General features: G+C 36.1%; 2 protein-coding genes across 4 annotated transcripts in view; both read left to right on the top strand.

The window, feature by feature from the left end:
* Positions 1-3,481: 3,481 nt before the first annotated feature.
* LOC125672405 (piwi-like protein 1) overlaps positions 3,482-25,668 on the top strand; it is a 77,084-nt gene continuing 54,897 nt past the window's right edge. Inside the window, exons 1-4 of one of the 3 annotated variants that reach the window (XM_056161827.1) lie at positions 3,482-3,841; positions 16,802-16,894; positions 20,231-20,399; positions 25,293-25,362. In XM_056161827.1, coding sequence (XP_056017802.1) covers positions 16,805-16,894; positions 20,231-20,399; positions 25,293-25,362 — 329 coding nt within the window. In that variant the 5' untranslated portion in view covers positions 3,482-3,841; positions 16,802-16,804. Of the gene's footprint in view, positions 3,842-4,448; positions 4,568-10,422; positions 10,542-16,801; positions 16,895-20,230; positions 20,400-25,292; positions 25,363-25,668 lie in introns of those variants that run through there. The other 2 variants (XM_056161829.1, XM_056161828.1) reach the window with 2 other exon arrangements.
* LOC125669899 (adhesion G protein-coupled receptor E2-like) lies at positions 3,577-6,041 on the top strand. Its single transcript, XM_056161830.1, has one exon. The coding sequence runs from the start codon at positions 3,577-3,579 to the stop codon at positions 5,719-5,721; it is 2,145 nt and encodes a 714-aa protein (XP_056017805.1). The 3' UTR covers positions 5,722-6,041.

Below are 25,668 nucleotides of genomic sequence, written 5' to 3'. Positions count from 1 at the left end.
CAACGGACACTGAAAGAAGATAAAGTGGTCAAGGTAACTCCAGGTCCCAGGATCATGTAGCAAAATCAGACTTAAGTCAAAATTTCAATCACCCGTAAGATGTTCGTTGCTTTTGGACTGAGACTTTTATATTTACAGACACTAGAAATTTGATAAAGCAATACAGAATATCAATTTTATTTGGGATGGTTGTCTTCTCAATCATTTCATTGCAATATTCAGATTTTGACTTAAGCTTAAGATGTTTCATGATCCAGGGGCCTGAAGCCAACAACATGTTGACTTTGCTTCCATTTATAATATGGACCAACATTCCCGATTTATTTGAACATATCCCAATCCTCCCCGTTATTTGAACCCCGATAATTAGTATTCAACGTTTTCCCCACTATTGCTATCCTCTATTTTTTAAAACATTCTTTTTATGATAATTATGCTAATACTATTCGAAGCATTCTACACAATAATTTCATCAGGACGGCATGACATTTTTCTAGCTATTTTCCAGGACGCTGTTGCATATCTTGTAAACTTTTTCTGTCAGCTCGGAGAATTTTCGGGACAAAAATTAGTGGGACGAAAAAGCGACAAAACGGTGAACAAAAACACGAATAACGACAAAGCTACACGTAGGTTGCTAATTTCGGGTTGCTTTTCTCGTCTTTTCATCTTAATTTCAATATCTTGTCGTTATTCTGGGGCCAAATATGATGGAAAGTGTAAATTAATTAAGAAAACAATATTCAAATTCAGTTTTATAACATCATTCCTGTATAACTTTGTGAGAGCTTATGGCTATTTTGTTCAAATTTAATCCACAGGCCACTATATCGCTTGGGTTCGAGTTCATTAAACTCTTTGATCGTAAATTCGAACCCAAGTGGTTTGACCCAGAACGTATTTCAGTAACTCACAGGATTATATTATTCTGAAGAAAGGGAAGCAATCCTAAAATAAATCTGAGTCTCTGCTCGTAAAGAACGGTAACTAATAATAAAATTCTTTATCGAAATAGATAAAAGTTGTAAAATGCATTATTACACACAAAATTATATTTATTTAAAGCAAACAGTACATAGAAATACTCCAGAATATGTGCTTTTTAAAAACAACTACCGAAAAATATGAAGTACAGTAGTTATTTTATGTTACTTCCAGACCAGTTCGTAGGCCTTATAACAGGGCAATATATTTCTATGAAATTGCCATTTACACATTGTTATGGATTAAATATACAAAGAATATAACGCATTTACTCATGTACTTCACATTCATAATTAGTTTTATCTATCAACAATAATCATTTTCATTCAAATGTCGATTCGATATATCCCTGTTAACTCGAGATAAATGACACCACGGAGTCCTCCACATCTTCTTCGCATTTAGATATCTTATTGAAAATGGATATTAACGACAAGCTAGCACCTCAACTTTAAGACAAATGTGATGATTTCATGCAGCTTCTTCATTGTCAACTTCACATATCTACACAGCAATATATATATTCCATTATCACCTGCATATGGTGTTTATATCTCTCAACTGATTTGATACGCAAGAGCTTGTTCTGCGTATGATAAGATTTTTTTAAACTCGAAGCAGGCTACTGACAAACAAGTTGATGTTACAGGGGTTCCAACAGTCTCGTTTAAAGTCAGCATTTCGCAAATTCTATGGTCGTTATAATGATCTAGTTTGCCCATACAACCTATCATTGGATCAAATGCTGTCTGACATGTTTCATACCGATTATTAGGCCGTTCTTGGCACATTAATTTCGACTACGAAATATTCCGTTTACCTGATCAAGACATAGGGCTCACGACGGATGTGACTGGTCGACAGAAGATGTTTACCCTGCTAGGCACAGGTCTGATCCCACTGCTGGTATGTCCATTGGTCCATGTTTGCCCAATTCTTTATTTTGAATTCCTTATAGGAGTTATTAGATTCATCATTGTTAGTTATCTTCGCCTTTCATAATGAAAAAAATTGAAAGTTCAATATCGCCAGCCATCAAAGAAAATACAAAAATTGCAATTCAAATATGCAACGTCCGAACATTATAAATGTCTACATTATACCAGTACCGATATAGTTTATGTATACCTTTAAAACCTTACTGCTACCCGACTAATTTTATTCTACAACTATTTTTATTCTACAATCATTTTTCTTTTCTTTTAACGATATGCTACCAGGCACTCGTTTTCAGCTCTTTTGAAATAATATACGAATAATCAATTTACAAAAAGGATCCCAAAATGTTCTTGGTGTAAATATATGTTCATTAACATAATTATTTTAAAGTTCTGTAGAGTAGAAATCGGCTCTCTGTATATGACTGGATGCAAGCATTTTTTTTGATAAAGGAAAATGTCGCTCTGGTGTCGGCAGAAGTTCTAAACAAGTAACACAGCCCATTTCCGACTGCGTTAATGGGCATAAATTTTTAATGATTTTTCCTTATATAGTAACATATACTGAAAATGATACCGTAGTGAACAACAAACAGCTAATCCAAGTGACTATGTAGGATTTCCGTGTTTTTCAATGCTGTATCGCTATATTCCGAAAGTGATAAAGTATGATTATATAAACTTTACTTCCCGTGTGATTCAAAATAAAAATATACCGCTGAATTTCAAATCCTAACCTTTCATATGAGAACGTATAAGCTCAGTGGGCACAAAATATCTTACGATTAAGATGATATTTTAAAACACTGTAATTCTTTTGCAATTCTTCACTCATATAATTCTGAATGAACAAAACTTTAAGTATATACATATAGATGGTAAAACTTGCATTCTTACTCAGGGAATGGTTTCACTCAATTGAGTACAAGACAAGAGACAAAATTTTTATCTTAGTCGTAAGTTTTTTGTGTGAAAATGATCACAGAAATTTGTAATATTAATACGATTTGTAAATGGTATAGAGTCACACAGAGCTCTATAGGTCAAGTTCCATTTCCTGGTTCTAAGTAGATATTTTATACTTGAGTTCATTCATCATAGAGGACACGAGTTTAATGTCTTTAGTAATACGAGACAGCACGTGCTATTTAGAATGTCATAATACAACAACAATAATGCACATTAATCTAGATCAAAGTGAATATTAGCTCCATCAATAAAACAGTTCTTGTCTCCCCCCCCCCCCCCCCAGTATTTTTTCACAAAAGGATATACATATAGCACACATATACTTCAAACTGATTCAGAGGCAAAGCGGTACATTCTACTTCAGTATAATAAAGATAATTGAGAATAAACGAACGATGGTTGAAATGTTCAAGTGAATATGGGGTTTTATGGACATTTGATTTTTATACCTTTGAACAGATTGTTTGTCGTGCTTCATTTTGTTGGTGAGTAAAATCCAAACCATTGCCCTTTGACCATATTCGGCGAACAGGATTTTATCCTTCCTCTTTGTTAATAAACATTGGATCACATGACGATAGATACTCCTTACAGTATATATAAGCCCGCTTGAGCTCCTTGAGAAAGGTGCCTAACTACATTTACCCTGTAGCAATTTCTCCTGTTCGTTTACAAATCTTGGAAAATGAACACAGTGCGCTTAATTAATGTTCTTACTTTCTGTTCTGTGCAGTGTGTTTTGTGTAAATTGAATACGGAATATTTTCCCGCCAGTTTTCAGACTCCTGAACAAGGATACTGTCTGGAGAGTTACCGGTGTCAGGGAAGATCCGACCCTTACACTCAGGACAACTGTCAGTGTGATTCGGATTGCTTGATATACGGGGACTGTTGCCCCGACTACAAAAGCAATCACACAGTTGAAAACAAAGCGATTCCGAGATTTACATGTGAGTATAGAGATGATGTTGACTCTGACAATTTTATTTACATTGTGAATTCGTGTCCTTCTGGTACTGATCCATATCTTAAAAAGAAATGTGAAACCGAGAACGATGTGTTTGACCATCTGTCCAGTGGTTTGAGTTCGGGATATTTGTATAAAAACATGTATTGCGCTTTATGTAATTTTGATAATTACGTCACGTGGAATCCAGGGATCCAGTGTCATTGGAGATATTCACTTCCAGAGAATTTGTCAGTATCTTCCTTGCAGAATGATACCGATTGTTACGTCACACACTCGCCCCCAGAAGGAAACCGGAAACAGCGAACTTGTTTTCCAATCAGTTCTAATGTGACGGAGTGTCAGAACAAAACTTTGATGACTTTATGTAAATTCGGATATTACGTTCCTGTATTCGGAATGAAAACTGTCTTTCGAAACGTTCATTGTGCAAAATGTCAAAATTATCCAGAATCAAACCTAACATGTAACATGAAGTCTGCAAACTTAATTCCTTATAAACCAAAGAGAAATATTTACAACTATAGTTACAGAATTCTGTTTGATCTAAATTTGAAAAAGGAGATGACAGAGACACGCTTCCGACTTTCAGTGGTGGGAGAATCTACGAATTCACTATCAAATGTCTGTGACATAGATCATCTGCTGGATCCACTTACAGGGCAATGTTACAAGATACTGTGCAAACCTCCGTTTGTTTATCAAAATGGTAAATGTTTATTGAAAGAACGGCTTACCAACGACCCAAACAATACCTCATCAGCATGCCTCTCTCGAATTGTTCGCCAAAATGAGTTCGAATTAATCAATTCCACTACAATTTTTTTGTTCTCCCTAAATAGAACGATGCATGATTTTACGCTCTCGGAAAATGAAAGCGATGCATACGTCTGCATAAACGGAACGAAAATTGATGATCAAATAACTTCCACAAGACTGACAATCTATTTTACAAAAGAAGAGAGGCTGCTGTCTTTCGTTGGTGGAATTTTGTCAACAGCGTGTCTGCTAGTGTGTTTCACTGTTTACGTTTGTTCCCCCAAGCTGCACAATGTTCCCGGCAAAAACCTGATGTGCTTGATGGCATCCTTGTTCGTTGCGCAATTGTTACATTTGATAGCGCCATTTATCTTCGAGATGAAAAACCAAGGTTTATGCAAGGCCATATCAATTGTAACGCACTTTGCCTTCCTAGCTGCTTTCTTCTGGATGAATGTGATGTCTTTCGACATATTTTTCACATTTTCAACAGGTTTTACTAATTCGGGTGAAAGAGGGGGTTCTTCAAAGCGTGTGCGATTTTATTGGCTCTATGCTTGGTTAGGCGCTGTTATCATAGTTGGGTCTGCAGCCTCGGTTGAGTATACTTCGGATTCAAGTTTTAAACCCGGATATGGTGATGGAGTGTGTTGGATTTCAAATAGCAGAGGTCTAATTGTCTTCTTTCTGGTCCCCATCGCAATTCTGTTGTTTTCAAATTTTGTTTTCTTCATTATATCTGCTATAAGTATACACACATCATTCAAGAAAACTTCCCGGATACTGAAGAGAAAGAACACTTGCAAATTATTTATTTACATAAAACTGTCGGTTGTGATGGGGTTAACCTGGTGTTTTGGTTTCTCGGCAGCAGCAACCAATAGTCAGGCGTTGTGGTATTTGTTTATTGTCTTCAACACTTTACAAGGATTCTTTATAGCAACTTTCTTTGTATGTACGAAAAAGGTGTTTCAAATCGTCCGAGATGGTGCCTCTTCATTTTATTCCAGTACCAGGTCGTTTACTGTTAGAAAATCCTTAACTTCAAAGCTTGAGAGTGAGGGAGGTAGGGACGCTTCCAGGAAATTTGAAGCCCGGTGTTAGTGAAGTACAGAAACTTTGTAAGACATTTCATCTATCCATGCATCAACAAAACTGAAACTTCCGGGGTTTGGGGTTGGGGGGGGGGTGCCCTGTTTTTTTTGTATTTTTTAGCTGTAATGTTTTTTTGGTAAAGTACTGTTGTGACATGATTGCAGTGTTGACTCTAATCTTCAAAGTACACGTATTAACTATAGAGAACGGAACATGCTAGGCTGGCCTGAAACCTGACATTATTTGTATGTTGAGTAAATATTCAGAATGCTTTTAATTGATATACAAATGTCAAATGTGGGGTATTGATAAAATATGTATAGCATTAATGTACTTGTATAACAACCTGTCGCTGGGTCAAATGCTGTCTGACGTGTTTCATACCAATTATTAAGTCGTTCCTGGCACACTGAATCTAACTACGGATTACTCCGTTTATCTGACCAAGATATAGGGTTCACGGCGGATGTAACCGGTCGACAGGGGTTCACACTCCTTCTAGGCACTTGACCCCACCCCAACTCTCTATTTAGTATTCCTTATAGGAGTTATGAAACTCATCACTGTTCCTTACCTTCACCTTTTCATCAATCTAAAATAAAATCCAATTTCAGTTGGTCCCGTGGGAATCCATCTTCGCTAGCCAAAGTTTTACGATCCACTCCGCTTCTTTACAACATTGTGGAGAAGCGGAGCGGATCGTAAACCCTTGGCTAACGAAGATGGTGGGGATTCGGGTTAGAACAGGTTCTCATTACCCCTTGCTTCTCGTAATAGTCGACTAAATGGGGCGGTCCTTTCAAGTGTGGATGAAATCGCAAAATCCGAGGCCCTGTGTATTAGCAAGTGTGGCACGATAGAGATCCCTCCTTGCTCAAAGGCCGTAAGCGCCGAGCATAGGCCTAAATTTTGCAGCCCTTCACGGCAATGACGCGAGACGTCACGTCTCCATATGAGCGAAAAATTCCCGAGCCCGGTAAACAATATACAACCAATTAAATTCAGTTGTATTTAAAATTCTCAACGCCAAGACTAGGGACATTAAAAATAAATTCCATTATCCGTCATCTTTTAAAGAAATATCTTTCTACAAAGAAATATTTCTTTACATGGACTCCTGTCATTATTTAGAAGGAAAAAAAAGAAAAAGATTTAAGCCATATTTAACTTACCGAATTCTACATATATGTTCATCCGCGGCGGTGGTCCAGAGATAGAGCGTTCGCCCCGCATGCGGAAAATCGGGGTTCGAATCCCGGCCGCGACAGACCTAAGTCATTAAAACAGGTAGTGTCAGTTCCATCGCCAAACGCTCGGCCTCAGGTGTGAATGTGACCTTAGAAACGGGTGTCCCGTGTATCAGTAGGTGTGGCACGCTATAAAGAATGCTTAATGCCTAAATTTAAAGCCCTTCACCGGTATTGGTGACGTCTACATATGAGTGAAAAATTCTCGAGAGGGACGTCAGACAAGATATACAATCAATCATGCATATGTGTTCATTTTTATTCCATGCGTCTGCTCTTTTCCATACCCTTTTATGATGTCAGAATGAATATATATATATATATATATATATATATATATATATATATATATATAAGAACAATTAAAGTATCACAGAGAGCAGTTGGGAAACATTTACGCCTTCTGGGTTTCTGATCCTACCTCTGATATATCTAAGGGTCCGTGTTTGCCCTGCTCTTAATTTTGCACCACACATGACGCTGACCAATTGCTACAGGTCACCTGTGTGACTCAGGTGACCTAAAATTATATTTCCCAAGGTCATATTCGAAAAATACGTGATTTTCATTTCTTAATACCGAGCGTTTAGAGAAGGAGAAATCATTACCGACGTATACGTGTACGTCTTTAATGAAAAGGTGAAGATAACGAACAGTGATCGATCTCTTACTTCTTTATATCAGCTCTTTCTTTCTTTCTCTTAAAAATAGAGCTACAATGAAAAATGAAATATTGAGCAAATGATCAATCTGTATTGACTGTAAATATACTTATATATGTATTTATTATATGTATACTTGTACTTTTGAAATAAGATATCATTGTATGCCTCTTCATAAAAAAAGATTTTAAAAAATTTCAAGGTATTACTTTTCTAAATTAATTTCTGTTAATTACACGAGGAATTATGTTCAGTTATAGGGGTTTACAAAGTGTATCTATTATAGACTTCTAAATGCATGTTTTAACCAATGAAATTTCAAAAGTTTTATCAGAGGCAGGATTAGATACAATATTTATACGCTCAGTCACGTGATTTGTTCAACCGTCGTCATCAGTGGCTACAGTATAGAATCCTACATCGATTACTCCCTATCTGCAATAGTAAGGCAGAAACTATTTTGCATATTTTTGTCATGTGTGATAAAATAAATCCACTTTGGAAAGACTTTAGTTTGCATATTTACATTACCTAGGTACATAAAAAATATATAATTTTTCTGAGAATAGTTCTTCTACAAACCTACCGAACCAGAGTTTTCACCTGCCAAAAAGCGGTAAATCTAGTACGTTTTGTAAATGTAGTACGTTTTGTAAATGTCGGAACCCAAACACAGTCGAAGTCCACAGCCCCTTTGTAAATACATGTACTGCCGGGGTTTTAAGTAATCCAATTCATGCAAAAATATGAATGAAGACTACATTTTATGTTTCTATGATTATTTCCACAATACAGAATGATAGAAAGTTAAACTGCTGTATCTGTGGTCGTGATATTGTTTTAATGGACAAATAAGGAGGTCCCTTTAGTTTGGTCAATTCGTCCCCAAGCAGCGTTCATGTAAAACGATAGTTGAGCATGTCTGTCGGTAATTACATGCAGTAATGATTAAAATTAATCATTGAAGTCGTTGCCCCGTTCTGGCCACACGAATGCTCCTCATTTCCCCAAGAGCCATAATTTTGAATAAAAATCTAAACTTCGAAAGTAAAGATTAAACTATATTCCCTAAAGTAAATAATGTAGTACAAAAAGTGTGCATATACAGGAATTTGTCATTTTGACTAAGAAAGAAAAGGGAATTATAGTGTATATCAAAGCAAATCTAGGGCGTATTTTCCAAACTCCGGATTTGGCACCCAAAATGGCTGAGTATTTTGGCTATTATATTGACTTTCACATGTCCCCGCTCCCCCTTTGGAAAACCTGGATCCACCACTGTTCGTTATTTGATATGAGAAAATATATTATACCAGACAAGTGATCTCTCCCCACCTTTATTGATTGGAACCTTTAGTAGAAAAACACTGCTAAACAATATCGCTTTTAAGTTTGTAATTTTATAATGCATGTAGATAAAGGGGGGAAATTACAATTATATTAAAATTGCGTTTTTCAGGGGTCTTTTTAAAAACAGTTGAATTACGAGAAAATAGCAGTTGTGGACAGGTCAATGCAATCAAAACTCTAGAATACAGGGCTTCCTCAAGATCTAAAGAATGCCTGTAGATGCTGGATGTTATTGTTATCAAAACACCTCTCTGGGGTAGCTCTAAACCAGTTTCTGCAGATGTCACTCCACCTGAGATCAATTGTTAAATGTTTGATTGGCATTTGGGGTTAGTTGGGTCTTTAAGAGAAGCAGCTTGGCAAAACACCCCCAACTAATCTATATTTTTGTGAAATCAGTTGTTCAAAGGCAAAGTGAACACCTTTTCAAGAAAAAAACCCACACGTAGTGAAATCATATTCCATTTATTGTATTTAAAGGTGTGTAGGCATAAAACACGACAGTAGAGATTTTACCACATGACCTTGCGAGGACAGCATTTTCCCCGCGCAATGTCGCGAATCCGAAAGCAAATGGTCTGTTTTACCATGTGACTTTACGGAAACTTCCGAGAACAGTAATTTTCCCGCGCATCATCATGGAAAAGAAGTTAGTTTTAGACGAGGCTAAATTTATATGAATTTACTCGTGTAAAGAGTTTTGATCATCAGGGATTTAAACGTAAAATAAAATTCGAGACTACTGTTCTGTATATAACGCCCAGAATGCCGCATTACTATGCAATCTAGCGCGCACCCCCCTATAATGTTCAAATCTTGGTCTCTTGTTTAGAAAAACGTAAACGATAAAAGAAGCAATAATTTCTTCCACTCTCAGAGCAATAAATGATTTTTTTTTTTTTTTTTTTTTTTTTTAGATTTATTGAATTACTTTTATTGGGAAACTTACATTTTCCCCATAAATCCTTAAAACTGGTGTCATTTTATTGATTTCTATCTATCAAAAATGACAGAAAATAGTAAAAATTACTACACGGGCTAGTCCTGAGACATATTTGAAGCCCTATAAAATCCAGGAGTCCCCCCCCGGGCTTCGCTTTGGACTCACTGGGGGCCTCAAGGCGGCCCCCAGACCCCCTGCCTCATAAAGTTGCGATCCTAACCGCAATTCCTGGATCCACCCCTGTGTGGTATATTCCGTTACGCTAACTGCTGTACGGAGTTTGAGATTTACCGTTTTTTGGTAGCTGAACCTTCGTAATATAATTTCAAGCAAAAGTTATATGATTCTTGTTTGATAGGTCACAAACAGTTATCACAAAAAGTTTATTGCCATTCTATTAACTATAAAGAGAGAAATCATGCAAAAATCGCTTTCCGGGACTTTTGAATTTCGGCTTTTGGCCGTAATACATATACCGCTTGCCTACAAAGGTTTCGTGCACGAGTTAACAATTTTTTTGTATCCTGGCATTGTTCACCAAGATTTGAATTGAAAACGAGACTTTGCGTTAGGAGAATGACCATCTAAAGTATTTCAGGGAGATTTTGGAATTTTTTTAACACATTGGTAAGGTTTATTGCAATGCAAAGCATTTATTTGAAATAATTTATCAGTAGAAGAGAGTTTTTTGCCCCTGTAAATGACAAGTTACTTTCATGATGTGAAACATAAATTTTGCAGACGACATAATATTGTCATCATCATGATCATTCATGGACACTTTGTTCATTCGATTTAACATTTTATTCTAGCAAAAGCAAGAGGTTAATTTAAATCCTACTTAATCGTAGTTTATGATTATGACCTTATTTGTTGGCCTTAACATGTTTAAAATTTGGAGCCTTGAAGTTGAGCCTGTATTTTACCAAGTCAGACTGGTTTGATTTCTTCTGCAATGTTCTTGCTCATTTTGGTGTCACACCAGTAATTTGTCCAATAAAAATGAACAATCGATTGTAGTTACCTATATTTCTCGGTACAATCATGATGTTATCTGAATCGGTAATTTTATCAATAAAGTAGAAATATATGAGAAATGGGCATAAATACTACCAATTAGCGAGAAGATAGCAACATGGTTTCCCGATTTTCTCTAATACGCTATTTCAACTATGCCAACATTCGCCCCGGATGCGGAAGGCCGGAGTTTGACTCCCGGCCGCGACAGACCTTATTCGTTAAAACAGATAGTGACAGTTCCATCGCCAAACGCTCGGCATCAGGTGTGAGTGTCACGGGTCCTCGGAGATGCCCCGTGTCACAGTAGGTGTGGCACGCTAATCAATGATACAATCAACTACTCCAAACACCAGAAATCACATCTGTAGTGTCAATTGATTAATTCCTGACATTTATTACCCTACAGTTACCCCACGCATTCACTTTTATTCCATTTCTCCACATCTCGTTCTTAACCAGCTGTCATTAACAATTTTGCGTGATGTCATATTCACTGATATGCTCATGAAGCTCATTGGTAATATTTATGCCCATTTCTCATATATTTCTACTTTATTGATAAAATTGTCAACTCCTGTGGGTGCACTCGGGCTAGCTGTTTCCAAGTAAGTGGAAACCTTATCTTAGCTTAATCGGAGATCTCTCTGACTCTTGCCCCCGCATTTACATTGTGACGTGTGGGGAAGAGTCCGAGCGGACTCCATATTGAAAGTGGGAATTAGCAACACGGCTGGTGTCACTGCTTTACCTACCTCTTGCAACTTTATTTCGCAGATTTGTCTTCCAAGACGCGAGGATTCAGTTATCGGAAGAATATTCTACAAATAGATCGTGAATAATGTGATGCTATCGCTGTTGAAACTGCCCTAACACTGACAAATAAAGCATCACTTGAAATAGGTTGCCGCCTCACCATTTGATTTCTTTGTGCATGACGTCAGTACATAAACACACAAAATTCCAAGGTGATAGCATTGTATTAATCATGATCTATTTGTAGAATAATCTTCCGACATCTGAATCTTTGTGTCTTGGAAGATAGATCTGCGAAATAAAGTTGTAAGAGGTAGGTTAAGCAGCAATACCAGCTGGTATTCCCACTTTTCAATATGGAGTAAGAGTTGGAGGAATCTAGGATTAATCTCGGCTGAGGTAGTTTAAACCTATTACCAACACCCTTTGGGAGATTGGGGTAAGCGGTAAGCGGGGGGTTTCTTAGTGAGCATTGCTCACAGTACCTCTTGTTTTATATGGCCTTACAAATATAACTCATTTAATGTCAACACCCAAAATTTTGACCTTCTGAATGCAAGAATAAAAGGAATATTAAGCCTTAAATCTGTGTTATGTAAACAAAGTAGTATTAATTATGAGTTATCTATAGCTGCAGTGCTTTGAAATTGAAGTCATTTTGACGTTTTTAGCCCCTTTATCAGGGCTTGAAACTAACTTTTTATGTCACCAATCCAGTCGGACTGATGGGGTATAAATTCAACCAGTCCGCAGAAAAATTTACCAGTCCATCAGAGTTTTCCAGAAATAATTTAACATATTTCGTTAATGTTATCAAAATGAAATATGTAATTTGACTCGATATGCCTCTGACAATATTGTAATACTTGCGCGAGATTTCTATTTACTAATCGGGTTCACCTAATATTTACAGAGGAATGCCAAATGTGCATTTAACATTCATAAGTATATTTTCCAGAATGATGTTTTTAGAAAAATTGACCAGTCTCATCGGACTGACTAAAACCAATGTCAGTCAGTCTGCCAGACATTTAACCAGTCACGGACTGACGGACATATGTTAATTTCAAGTCCTGTTTATAAAATGTTTATCTGGAAGACAATATATTAAACTGGTACCCCGCTGATTGGTGGCTACACACAAACATAAGAGATGCAAAGTCAACAGGGTACCAGTTTAGGCAAATGAGAACAGGGAATCATTTTGTAATTACTATCGTATCCAATGTTTTTGTAAACATTCTGAGGAAATTTTTGTGATTTTCTAGTTATGATCTTTAATTTTGCCACCTTTTTGGAACATGCAAAATTTTACCAATATCTTAGATCCTATGCCTTTAATTTTGCATAGTCTCAAATTTTAACTTCTAGATGACGCAATCTACCACAATCTTTGTTTACAAAACAAATAACAAACTCTCTAAAATGAGCTTCTGTGATGATGTATAACCTTAATTTTATGTGAAACGTGAAAAACAAAATTTTGGGGGAAATCGTTAATCAGTCCCTTCAAAGCTTATGCATGTACTTTTGTTGAATATAGTATTCAAAACAGGAGAATTTTTTATAGATTTCATAGGCCTTGCAACTAGTGATACTTAAAGCGAAGACTCAGGGGTGTGTTTTACAAAAGAACTTACAACTTACTACCAACTATACATACTAAAATTTTCCCATTTATTGTAAGATTATTCACTCCAATGTAAAATACTGAAAAAATGAGGCTGAAAATTATGTCTCAGAAATGTTTTAATTCATTCATGCATACTAATAACTGTATACTAACAACTGTGTAAATACAATTTAAGTCTTGCGACTTTGCCGTAAGTTGTTTTGTAAAATAGGACCCAGGTGACTGATAAGGCCTGTGGGCCTTTTGTTTGGTTTATTCTGGTTGCAATTACATGTAGTACAAATATTAAATTCCTAAAATATTAGGAACTTGTATATTTTCTGTATGATAAGAAATGAAGTATATTGCCCCTCCTTACATAACTTAATACAACAGTCTTCACGAGAACATTTAAAGGTCATATGAAACAATGGTATTTTACTTTAAAAACATAAAGATGGGTATGAATGAAGGTCAAACAGCGTTTAATAAAAAAATAGTGTCTTTGGATTGATAAGAAATAAAGCTGTAAACTTGTACATAGAATGAATTTGTTACCCGCTTATCGTTCTTGATTATGTGTGTTTGTGACGTCACAACGACCCATCAATGTAAACAACGCAATGAAAATAGTGTAGGCCTACCGCTTTGTTCAACGAAATATGGACTAATTTTTGTTTTTTGATGAACTGCCCGATTTTGTGGTTCAACAATATCAGTTTAAACCAGTCAGGAATGATGCACGGCAAGCGAATAACATTCGTCAACAGAGAATGATATTGAAGAAGTCAACACTACACAGGCACCTGAAGTATGGCCACTACTACCCCCTCCTTTTCTGACTTTTTTATTGGGGATAATTTCTCCTCCAAAATGCATGGATTCCTTGTCTATCCCATGCAAATTTCGATTTATGTAATCCTTTCCCACTTTTTGTAAGCTTTAGAGATTGGCCTTCTACCGGTAACAATAAAGCCGGTAGAAGGCCAATCTCTAAATCTTACAAAAAGTGGGAAAGTCAAACGATTACATAAATCGAAATTGGGATGGGTTAGACAGAGAATCCACATATTTTGGAGAAATTATCGCCGCAAAAAAAAAATCAGAATGGGGGTGGGGGGTGGGGGGGAGTACTGTCCATACATCATGCAGATGTCTGTGGATTTCAAGAGCCCATGCCATCAGATACTGAAGTTTAACTATCTACTTAAAAAGATTAGTTCTAGTCGTTTGAACTTGTGTACATTTCATTTATGAAATAGTTTAAAATATGTAATGGCAATCCCATTTTCCTTTTTATAAGATGATTGATTGAGATTGAATATTGTTTTACGTCCCTCTCGAGAGTATTTCACTCGTATGGAGATGTCCCCACTGCCAGTGAAGGGCGTCAAAATATAGGCCTATGCTCGGCGCTTATGGTCATTGAGCAGGGAGGGATCTTTATTGTGCCACATCTGCTGTGACACGGGACCTCGGTTTTTGCGGTCTCATCCGAAGAACCGCCTCTTTCGACAAGCAAAGGGGTACTACTCAAGGACCTATTCTAACCCGGATCCCCACGGGATACGAATAACCACAATATTGAAATAGTGCTAAAATATTCTTGTAAGTGTAGAGTACCCTAAATGTAGATTTATCATGGATGTCATCTGTTGTACTTGCGCATGGTTCTTCATAATTAGCTAGTGTTTCCTCGTGTGTCCCAATTTAAGTATTAAATTCACAAATCGTTGTTTTAATGGGAGAGGGGGGTGCTTCTATATTTTTCAATCGTAAAAAATTGCTTGCGTTTATAATTCTATAGCAGGTATTTACTTTCTCACTACATCCCCGCTGCTAAAATATTATTTTAATGAGAAAAAATTTTTTTTTTTGATAAGCATGTTTAGTAATATCAATCTAATTGAAATTAGATGTTAGATCCGCTTGCATACTCGCTACACAAACATCTAACAACATCCTGTAGAGGGTCACGTCAGAGGTCAAATTCGATTGACCAATGAAATCACCGCTGGCAAAATCATTGAATGTTTGTTGAAGCCGATAAGTCTAGAGTGATACCGAATTTGACCTCTGACGTGACCCTCTATGGGATGTTTTTAGATGTTTGTGTAGCGAGTATGCAAGCGGATCCAACATCTTATTTTAATTAGATTGTAGTAATATCTACTGATATAGTATATGGAATATACATTATAATTTCTGAATGATACTTCATGATTTTCTTTTTGAATTTCAGAATTAAAGGTTTATTTAGAATTTTAATTCAACTGTATTTTACAATTAATAATAAGAAAATAAAAATTATACACTTTTGGGATACTCGTGTAGACCTAATAAAGATGAAACTATACGAATACTGTTTACTGATAGAGTTTGTAATGTAGATAAGATATGAAAATAGAATATAATTTTGATTAGATTTATTTAAAGTTCACGTTCATTGATGAAATGTTTTTATGCCCCCGAGATCGAAGATCGGGTGGGGGGGGGGGGGGGGGGGCATATTGTTTTTGTCCTGTCTGTCATTCTGTCTGAAACTTTAACCTTGCTAATAACTTTTGAACAGTAAGTGATAGAGCTTTGATATTTCACATGAGTATTCCTTGTGACAAGACCTTTCCGTGGGTACCAACATCTTTGACCCTGTGACCTTGACCTTGGAGTTTGACCTACTTTTTGAAAACTTTAACCTTGCTAATAACTTTTGAACAGTAAGAGATAGAGCTTTGATATTTCACATGAGTATTCCTTTTGACAAGACCTTTTTGTGGGTACCAACATTATTGACCCTGTGACCTTGACCTTGGAGTTTAATCTACTTTTTGAAAATTTTAACCTTGCTTATAACTTTTAAACAGTAAGTGATAGAGCTTTGATATTTTACATGAGTATACCTTGTGACAAGACCTTTCCATTGGCATTAAACCTTTTGACCTTGACATTTGACCTACTTTTAAATTTTTTACATAGGTTATAACTTATTAGAGCTTTCATATTGTACATGAGCATTTCTTGTGACAAGATCTTTTTACTGGTACCAAGATATTTGTCCTTTTGACCTTGGCCATCTTCGGAATTGGCCATTATCAGGGGCATTTGTGTTTCACAAACACATCTTGTTTGATTTATTTTTATTTTAATGGTAAATTTAAGCAAATAAGACATTTAGAATATCTAAATCCAACATTATATTTAATGTGACTTACAAAAAGTCTACAAGACAAGCCCATCGGACTTCCTGATTTTTCCTGATATTCACTCGCCTCGGTCTTCGGACCACTGAGTTTTCGTGAAGACTGATACAAAGTTTTATCCACTTTATTGAGAAATCATTGTTTAGATTAAATTCCATGTTGTGAAATTTATTTATTTTACTATAAACATAAGTGAAATATCCATTTTGATTTTTTTGAAGAAAGTTTGTAGCAAGTGGCCCTATAAATCTCTAAATATGAGAAAGTACAAGAATGAGGAGAAATTTTTTACTGTTTTGCAGTGAATGGCGACAGGATTTGGAAGAGGTGGGCGGGGTGCTGCTCTTTTGCAAGCACTTAATCAGCCAATCAGGAAACCTGGGGAACAAGATGAAGTAAGTGTATGATGTATTTAACGGTAATTTATTTTCTAGTTTTTAATATGTCCGTCGAAGACCGGACATATTATGGTATGGTGATAATGTCCGTCCCTCTCTCCCTCTTCGTTTCTGGGTAATATTAAATTTTATGAGACCTAGAATCATCAAACTTTTTCAGATGATACATCTTGGATAGAGGGTGGACCACACTTTAAAATTAGGTCACTGTGACATTTGATTGAGATGATATGACCAAATATGGCAAAATCTTATCTGTCTCTTTACTAGACGGTCTAGAATCATCAAACTTGGTCAGTTGATGTATCTTGGGAAGGTGTGTCATGCCCTAAGTCAAGGTCACTGTGACCTATAATTAAAATGATATGGCCATTAGTGATGTACCGATTATCGTCGACTTTCGATTGTCGGTCGTTATAACTGAAACGATGTGAATAATCGATTGGCATTTCGAAAATCGCCGATGTCGGTATTTTAAAAAAATAATACAAATATTCCTGCCGCGACTTATCTAAAATCCAAAATTGCTGACGAAGCTGAATCATCCGATAAGATTGTTTAACATTTCTCTTGAGAATCTTTCACTGATATGGAGACGTCACAGACCATTGCCGGTAAAGGCCTCCAAAATTGCCTGCCTATGCTCGGCGCTTACAGTCCTTGAACAGGGAGGGATCTTTATCGTGCCACACCTGCTGTGACACATTGCCTCAGATTTTTCCTCTTACAACAAGCAAGGGGTAATGAGGCTCTATTCTGACCCGGATCCCTTAAGAACAACAAAAGTCAAGAGATCTATCCCTATCCCGTGAAAATAAAATCGAAAGTATGGGTTTATTAACTTCAAATTTCTTATTATGATTTTGGACGTCTCCATATGAGTGAAAAATTCTCGACAGAGGTGTTAAACAAGATACAATATATCTTATCATTTTATTCTAATTAACTTAATATCTAGGGTAAAAAATGAAGTAAATTTAATATATTTATGCCATAAATTTGAAATAATTAAAATTCGATTATCGAAAAGGTACATCTGATTAATCCGATCATCGATTAATTTTTTTTCCCGATTGCCCATCACTAATGGCCATACATGTATAGCATACCCCTTTTTTGGGCTCTTGTAGATTTGAGTCCTAGAATCAACAAACTTTGTGAATTCATGCATCTGTAGAGAATGTAATTTGCAGCTTAAATTCAGGTCATTAAAACTTTCAGAATGGTAAGTTTGTTATGAAAAAAGGTAATCCCTACATATGTAAGAAAGTGATGCAGTAACTCTTTTCAATAATTATTACATGAAGAAACTCGCATTTTGTATGGTGTTGAGCGATAGCTCGAACGCCATATAGCAGTCGCACAGCCTCACCTGCCAATTCTTTAATCAACCGCAGTTGACTTCCTGTCAATGCTTCTGCCAAAAAAGTATTTGATTTTACAGAAGAAATAAAATACATGACACGACAATATTGATACAAACCACAAGGAATTCATATAAATGTAGAAATCTTACATTATTGTAGTCCATGACATCATCTCTCTCTATACGCTTTTATAGATATTAATGAATATTTACTCTTAACACATTTCTCTTGATACAAACTCGCAAAATAAAGAACTAATTTGAGTGAGTGTGTGTGGTTGTGGTAGACAGTTAAACAAAATCCCGACCATTTGTTTTCTAAGTGATATTATGCATTGCACCTTTGGAAGATAAAGATTAGCAGATTAATGCTTAACACCGGCCTAGCTGTCAATCGCCTAACCTGGACACCTTTGTGTTTTCGGGCGTGAAGTGATTTCCCGTTCCACACCACTCTGCATTTGCACTAAGGAAAGAATAGATTACTTTATATGCACAAATTTTACATGCTTCCTTTACAATCATGTACTTTAGATTTCTTACGTCTCAAATGAAATTGCTGTCATTCGAGGACACATAAAAAATGGCAAGAATATATATATATATATATATATATATATATATATATATATATTCATGATTTCATTCTTTAAAGTCAAAACATTTGATGTCACAATGCACAACTGAGTGTGGACTATTCCATCGTGGATGGTCTGAGAAAATAATTTCAATCCACTTTGGTTTGAACTTATTTTATGTAATATACGGAAGAATTAACAATTTACGAAATTCTCATCTGAGAATAATTGATAACAATTCAGGCACATTGAATCAAGGGTGGATAGGGGACCTGTACCCCATTTTTACCTCACCTGAGCTGAAAGCTCAAGTGGACTATTCTTATCTCCTTTTGTCTGTCTGTCCTTAGACTTTTCATATTTTCATCTTCACCAGAACCACTGGGCCAATTTCAATCAAATTTGGTACAAATCATCGTTGAGTGAATGTGATTTAAGTTTGTTCAAATGAAGGGCCATGTCCCCTTCAAAGGGGAGATAATCACAAAAATAGGGTGGGGTTATTTAAAAATCTTCTCAAGAACCACTGGGCCAAAAAAGTTGAAATTTTCATGAAAGCTTCCTGAGATTGTGCAGATTCAAGTTTGTTCAAATCATACCCCAGAGGGTAGGATGGGGCCACTGTAGGGGATCAAAGTTTTACATGCAAATATATAGAGAAAATCTTTAAAAATCTTCTCAAGAACAACTGGGCTAGGAAAGTACAAATTTACATGAAAGCTTCCTGACATAGTACAGATTCAAGTTTGTTAAAATCATGGCCCAGGGGTTAGGATGGGGCCGCAATAGGGGATCAAAGTTTTGAATACAAATATATAGGGAAAATCATTCAAAATCTTCTGAAGAATCACTGGGCCATAGAAGTTTACATTTAAATGAAAGCTTCCTGACATAGTCAGATTCAAGTTTGTTAAAATCATGTCCCCCTGGGGGTAGGATGGGGCCACAATAGGGGAACAAAGTTTTACATGCGAATATATAGGGAAAATCTTGAAATATGGGCCCAGGTGAGCGATGTGGCCCATGGGCCTCTTGTTAACTGTAACTTGTCTTCCCCCCCCCCCCCCCCCCCCACCACCCCACCCCCGCTAGAGTGTAATCTATGTCAGATGACAGAGAGTTATGGGAATTTTTAACCCCTCCCCCTTTCCTTCTAACTATTTGAATTAAGATTTTTATCCTACATCAATCTTTTGATCTCGCCTCTTTAGGTTGACATGATTTTGTGTCATACATTATAATGAAAAAACACTGACATGCGTATCATGTGCCATGGCAGTGTACTATATTATTCAGTTGCATGTTGGACAGAGAGAGATATAAATAAGAAAATATATGTTTTACATTTGAATATCGTGATCATTCAATAGATATATGTTCTGGTTATAGAAAAAGCCATCATCAGGTGATGCCCCAGCACTTGGTCCAGGTGTGTCCACAACAGGTAGTGCTCCAGTAATTGCACCTCTGGGGAGAGGTTCAACAGGGCGTGGAGCTTTTTATCAGAGCCTTCTGCAAGGTGCTTCAATGGCAGGTGTATCTAGAGGACAGCCAGCAGGTATTATGACTGTACAAAGTCTGCATAAAATATTCAGATACTCAGTGATGATTCTGTTGCGCTATTTAGCGGAATTCTGCTATTTTGAATCTCATCAGCGATTTCCGATATTTTGTCGCTTTCTAGTTTTAGAGCAATCCGTTTCCGTTTATGTGTGGTAGAAAAAGTCAGGTCGTTTAGTCCGTATTCTTAATCTCTGAAACGTTTCATTTGTACATTTCATTTGTCTTATCAGTGCGTGCACTGTAAAGCTGGTAACTGATCTTGATCCGACAAATATGGCATGGTGGTTTGTATGAAGCCAGGCGAAGACATGAAAGTTTTGGACAGAACAGTTAAAATTCATGGAATTGGCAATGGTTATAGTGGGATGTCAAAGGGGAGAAAATATCTGAGAACGTTAGAAAGACGATTGATCCAGGGATTGCGACTTGTGTAATAGTGAGCTTCGAAGCGACGCGACCTTGTGGCGGCCCTCTCGACCACCAGCCTATTTCAGATATTTTGAAAAGTTCACAGCATCATCACTGGATAATAAATATTGATGTATTGCCCTAGCTCTCTGGAATAAAACTGGAAAGATCAGAGAGCTACAGATCCACCCATGATTATAAAAATCTTCCATTTACAGAGCAACTTTGTTTGTGCATGATTCATGTATTGTGTGGTTGTATACTTCTATTTCTACCTCAGAATATGAAATATCCTCGTTGGATACCCATAGGTAATCTCGTCTTTTATTCATCACCCGTGGGCAAACTCGCCAAAAAATCATTGTATGTAATTGATATGCGCGGGTTATTTGATTGGCTGCTGCACAGAGTTGCGATGGCAAATCATCGAATCAAAGTTTATGTTACGTATGTATGTTCGGCAATGATAAAAACTTTTCCATAGTTAACACACCGATTGCAAATAAATCCACTCATCAGTGCATTTCGCAGTTTGAGAAAGGTGCTCCCGTATAAATTTTGACTGGTATTTGATGCAAGTGACCTGTATGACTAGTCTTTAATTGTTTTAAAACAAAATTTCCACATTTTAATGGGCGTCAAGATATTCAGCATAAATAGCAAACTAATAAACATATTTTCAAAATTGAGGAGTTCCAACTTTCTGATTGGTTGTATATAATCAACAAATTAGCATATTTTGCGACGATTTTTTCGCAAATTTTCCCATCGGTGATGAGTAAAAAACGAGATCACCCATGGGTATCCGACGATGATGATATTTAAGTATCAGGCTTTGTTATCGGTCATGGGAATTTCTGCTGGCTAAAAAAAACCTTTACCTACCTACCCTCCTAAAAAATTTAGGGTTGGGAGAGGGGAAACAAACATATTTTTAGGTCACCTGAATAAACCAATTGCAATTGGTTGTCATCCATAGTGAGTTAACAATTGAACATTCTTAACTTCCTTGATAACTACTATTCCAGTTCTTTTCAAATTTGGTATGAAGCATCTTTGGGAAAAGGGGGACTTAAATTGTAAATTCAGGACTCCTGGATCCCTAGGGAAGGGGCAAAAACTGCCCAAAATTGATAAATTTTCTAAAATCTTCTTCTCTACAATTGCACATGTGTAAGAAAAACTTAATGTATAGTGATGTAGAACAGGAAGGCCTCTACCAAAATTGTAATTATACCCCCCACAAACGAAGTTTGTGGGGGGGTATACTGGAATCACTTTGTCCTTCTGTCCGTAGACGCAATTTGTCCGAAGTTTATTTCTAATACCGCTGGACATATTTCATTCAAACTTTATGCACATCTTCTATATGTATATTATGTAGTTGTGCATCTCCTATTTTCATCGAAATATTTTAACAGTTATAGAAGTTACGCACATTTTCTTTTCATTTTGGGGGTTGCGCACTTTGTCCAGAGTTTAATTCTAATACCGTTGAACAGATTTGATTCAAACTTTATTCTCATCTTATATATATAATGTAGTTGTGCATCTTCTATTTTCATTGAAATATTTTAACAGTTATGGAAGTTACGGACATTTTCTGATTTGGTTGTACTTGTAGTAATAGACACAATTTGTCCAGAGTTTATTTGTAGAATATACACTTCTGCATTCACATTGATTGCCCTGTAGATAATGTGAAAATATCCAATGTGCTTGCATTAAATATTTCCCATCATCTTATATGCCCCGTGGGGAGTATTAGTCCCATTAGGACAGTTCTAGTTTTCATGATCCCCTGGGTAGGGGTTCTGACCCCAGGGCAGGGCCAAACTTAGTATATCTAGTGTTATTTGTACAACGCTTAAATAACATCTTTTTTGGTGCTATTGAAACTAAATGGATATTTAGGTTTTGGTATCGGGGTGGGGCCAAAATGGTCAGTTATTAAATGTGAACAGTCAACGTTTTTAACTTCTTCTAGATTACTACCATTACAATTCTTTTCAAATTTGGTATGGAACATATTTGGAACAAGGGGAACTTGAATTGTAAATTTCAGGATTCATGCACCCCTGGGGCCTTAGGGGCGGGAAAAAACTGCCCAAAATTGACCAATATTCAAAATCTTCTCAAGAACCATACACATGTAAGAAAAGCTAAATGCATAGTGATGTAGAGCTGGAATGCCTCTACCAAAATTGTAAAATTCATGATCCCCGGGGTAGGGGTTCTGACCCCTGGGCGGGGCCAAACTTGGTATTTAGTGCTAAATGGATAGAGCAGGTAGTCTTTTACCAAAATTGTAAATTTAATTTTCTCCAGAGTAAGGGTTCTGACCCCAGGGTGGGGCCAAACTTAGTATATAGTATATAGTATGTATGTGTAAGTTTGCTGATACTGTATAAAATCTAAATGCATACTTAGGAATAACAGAAAAGGATGCACAAAAAATGGTGAATTTCATAACTCAGGGTTATGATTTGGGATGAGTCCAAATTAGTCATATCTTTTGATGTTTTAATGTTAATACACCTATTATTTAAAGCCTTTCATCAGTGTATGCACTTTTGAAGGCAGTGAAGTTTTAAGAACACATCTTGATTAAACTGTTGCTGAACATTAGAATTTAGCTTAGATATTGAGAACAGGAAATTTTTTCTAGATTTCATATCCCATGGAAGTAGTGATACTTTTTCACTAGTATTCAAGTGACCAATAAGGCCTGTGGGCCTCTTGTTAAGAGAATTATAGGTTATTGAACTTAGTCCGTATTGAGGAATACTTATCCTAAACAGCAAAATTTGTTGAAGTAGGAAATTTTAATGAATGTTGTAAGGTATGTTTAGTAGTGATGAGAATCGGTGAGAATTTCATAACTGATGAATGGTTTACTGTAACTAACTAATTATCGATTATAATCGGACAGAGAAATTCTGTAATAATTAAAGTAATTCAATTACTGAAAAGGTGTAAATAAATATTTTCTATGCTTATATTTGTTGTTTCCATAGCTGAGAGTGAAAGTGAATATTTTCAGTGTGTATTTGTTATTCTTTTAATTACATATATGAAAGTCGCCAAAAACGGATATTGTTTGCTTCAGTTATATCCCTGTATAACAAAGTTACATGTTATTAACTGACGATGATCCGGCTTAATTAAAATATAATTAACCTTCAGCAAAGCAAAATAAGGAAAGCAATTCATTTTATTAAAAACATAAATAAAACAAATCTATTGTCACCAACTGAAGAGTTAACACAATACGCAAGTGCAGAGTAACAGTGGCCCTTTAAAGCGGTTTTTATCTGTGTAATTCACACATGGATTTGCTAGTATCAAGATTCTCTTTGATCAATGGTCCTTTGTTAATACACCTGAATCAAAGTACGTCTATCTCAGTATCTGACCAAGCGAACATGCTTTATTCCCCGTGTATGAATACCTTCGCTTTCGTCTGCGCCGCCATTACGATAAACAAAACTTTTAGGTTACTAGATAGGTCATGGCAAGAATATTCTTCAAAATTTACAGTCGCTGAGAAAACAAAATTTAAAAACCGATTAATTGGAATAAAATTTTCATAATCGAGCGCTTAGAATTTGCCAACATTAACTTTTTTTCCTACTTGTCCATTCGGACAAGGGACAAAGATATTTACTCGTCTGAACTTCAACTTCACTTGTTCGAAAAATTTTCAAAAAAGGATCTAATATTGTCAACTTGAAAACTGTATTTAATTTACTTAATATATAGTCTATTTTTTTACCTGCTTGATTGATTTTTTTTTTATCTTATTCTCTTGATAAAAACAACAAATGCATAAAACAAAATTTTATCTAGACTTCCTATCTTAAATCAATGACTTCGTAAGATCCATGGATGATTGAAAGTAGTGCACAATAAGTGAACACCAATACCGATTGAGTTTGACTCAGCTAGTTTACATACCGATTGATATCGGGATCAAAGTTCATTTTCCATGCATTACACATGTACTTCCGACTCTCAACTACCGATAAACTTTTCACAAAATTGTTTGGAGACTTCTTTACATAAAAAAAGCACTTGTCCAATTGGACAAGTGCCCATCAATATTCACTTGTCCGAAATGTTTTTCCACTGGTACCGGACAAACGTTAATGTTGACCCCTGAATCGACTGATTTTCGATTATAATTGATGATTGGAACACCACCAATGTTTAGACACCAGTATGGTGGAGAAAATATGCTAAGAATGTTTTGATATTGAAGTTTGAAGCTGCTTTTAAAATTATAATGATATTTTTGACCTTCTTTCTTTGCTGAAAAAAATATGCTTTAAATCAAAGGTTTTTATATTGGGAAATATGTAGTTCTGTTGTCTATTTTTTCTCAGAGAGCTATTGTATGGCCCTAGTAATGCCCTAGTAACATTCAAGTAGTTATAGAATTTTCATGATTAAAGTTTGCATCTCTCTTTTGTTTGTTCAGCACAACAGCCAACACAAAATATTCCCACCTCAGGGGGTAGAGGGGTTGCCAATCTTCAAGCCCTTTTAAAGTAAGTCAACAAAATTACAGAATTTGATATTTCGTTTAACATAGCAGCATTTTCTTGTAGCATTTCTTTTCAGGAACCTTGAAGTCAAATTTTCTATATGTTTTAGATGATAGATTTATACGTCTATCTTTAGACAACATATTATGGTACAGCAGTTTCTGTAAATCTGTCTGTTCATCGGGTTTTTAAGTTCACCTGAGCTGAAAGCTCAATTTAGCTATTCCGATTACCTTTGTCTGTCGTCTGTCTGTAAACTTTTGACATTTTCATCTTCTTCTCCAGAACAGAACCATTGGGCCAATTTTA

Source organism: Ostrea edulis, chromosome 4 (assembly GCF_947568905.1).
Source record: "Ostrea edulis chromosome 4, xbOstEdul1.1, whole genome shotgun sequence".
Lineage (NCBI taxonomy): Eukaryota > Metazoa > Mollusca > Bivalvia > Ostreida > Ostreidae > Ostrea > Ostrea edulis.
The sequence above is the reverse complement of the archived record's forward strand: the minus strand, read 5'-3'. Positions and strand labels throughout refer to the sequence as shown.

Coding starts and splice junctions, on each gene's coding strand:
- LOC125669899 (XM_056161830.1), top strand. CDS start 3,577: ATGAACACAGTGCGCTTAATTAATGTTCTTACTTTCTGTTCTGTGCAG.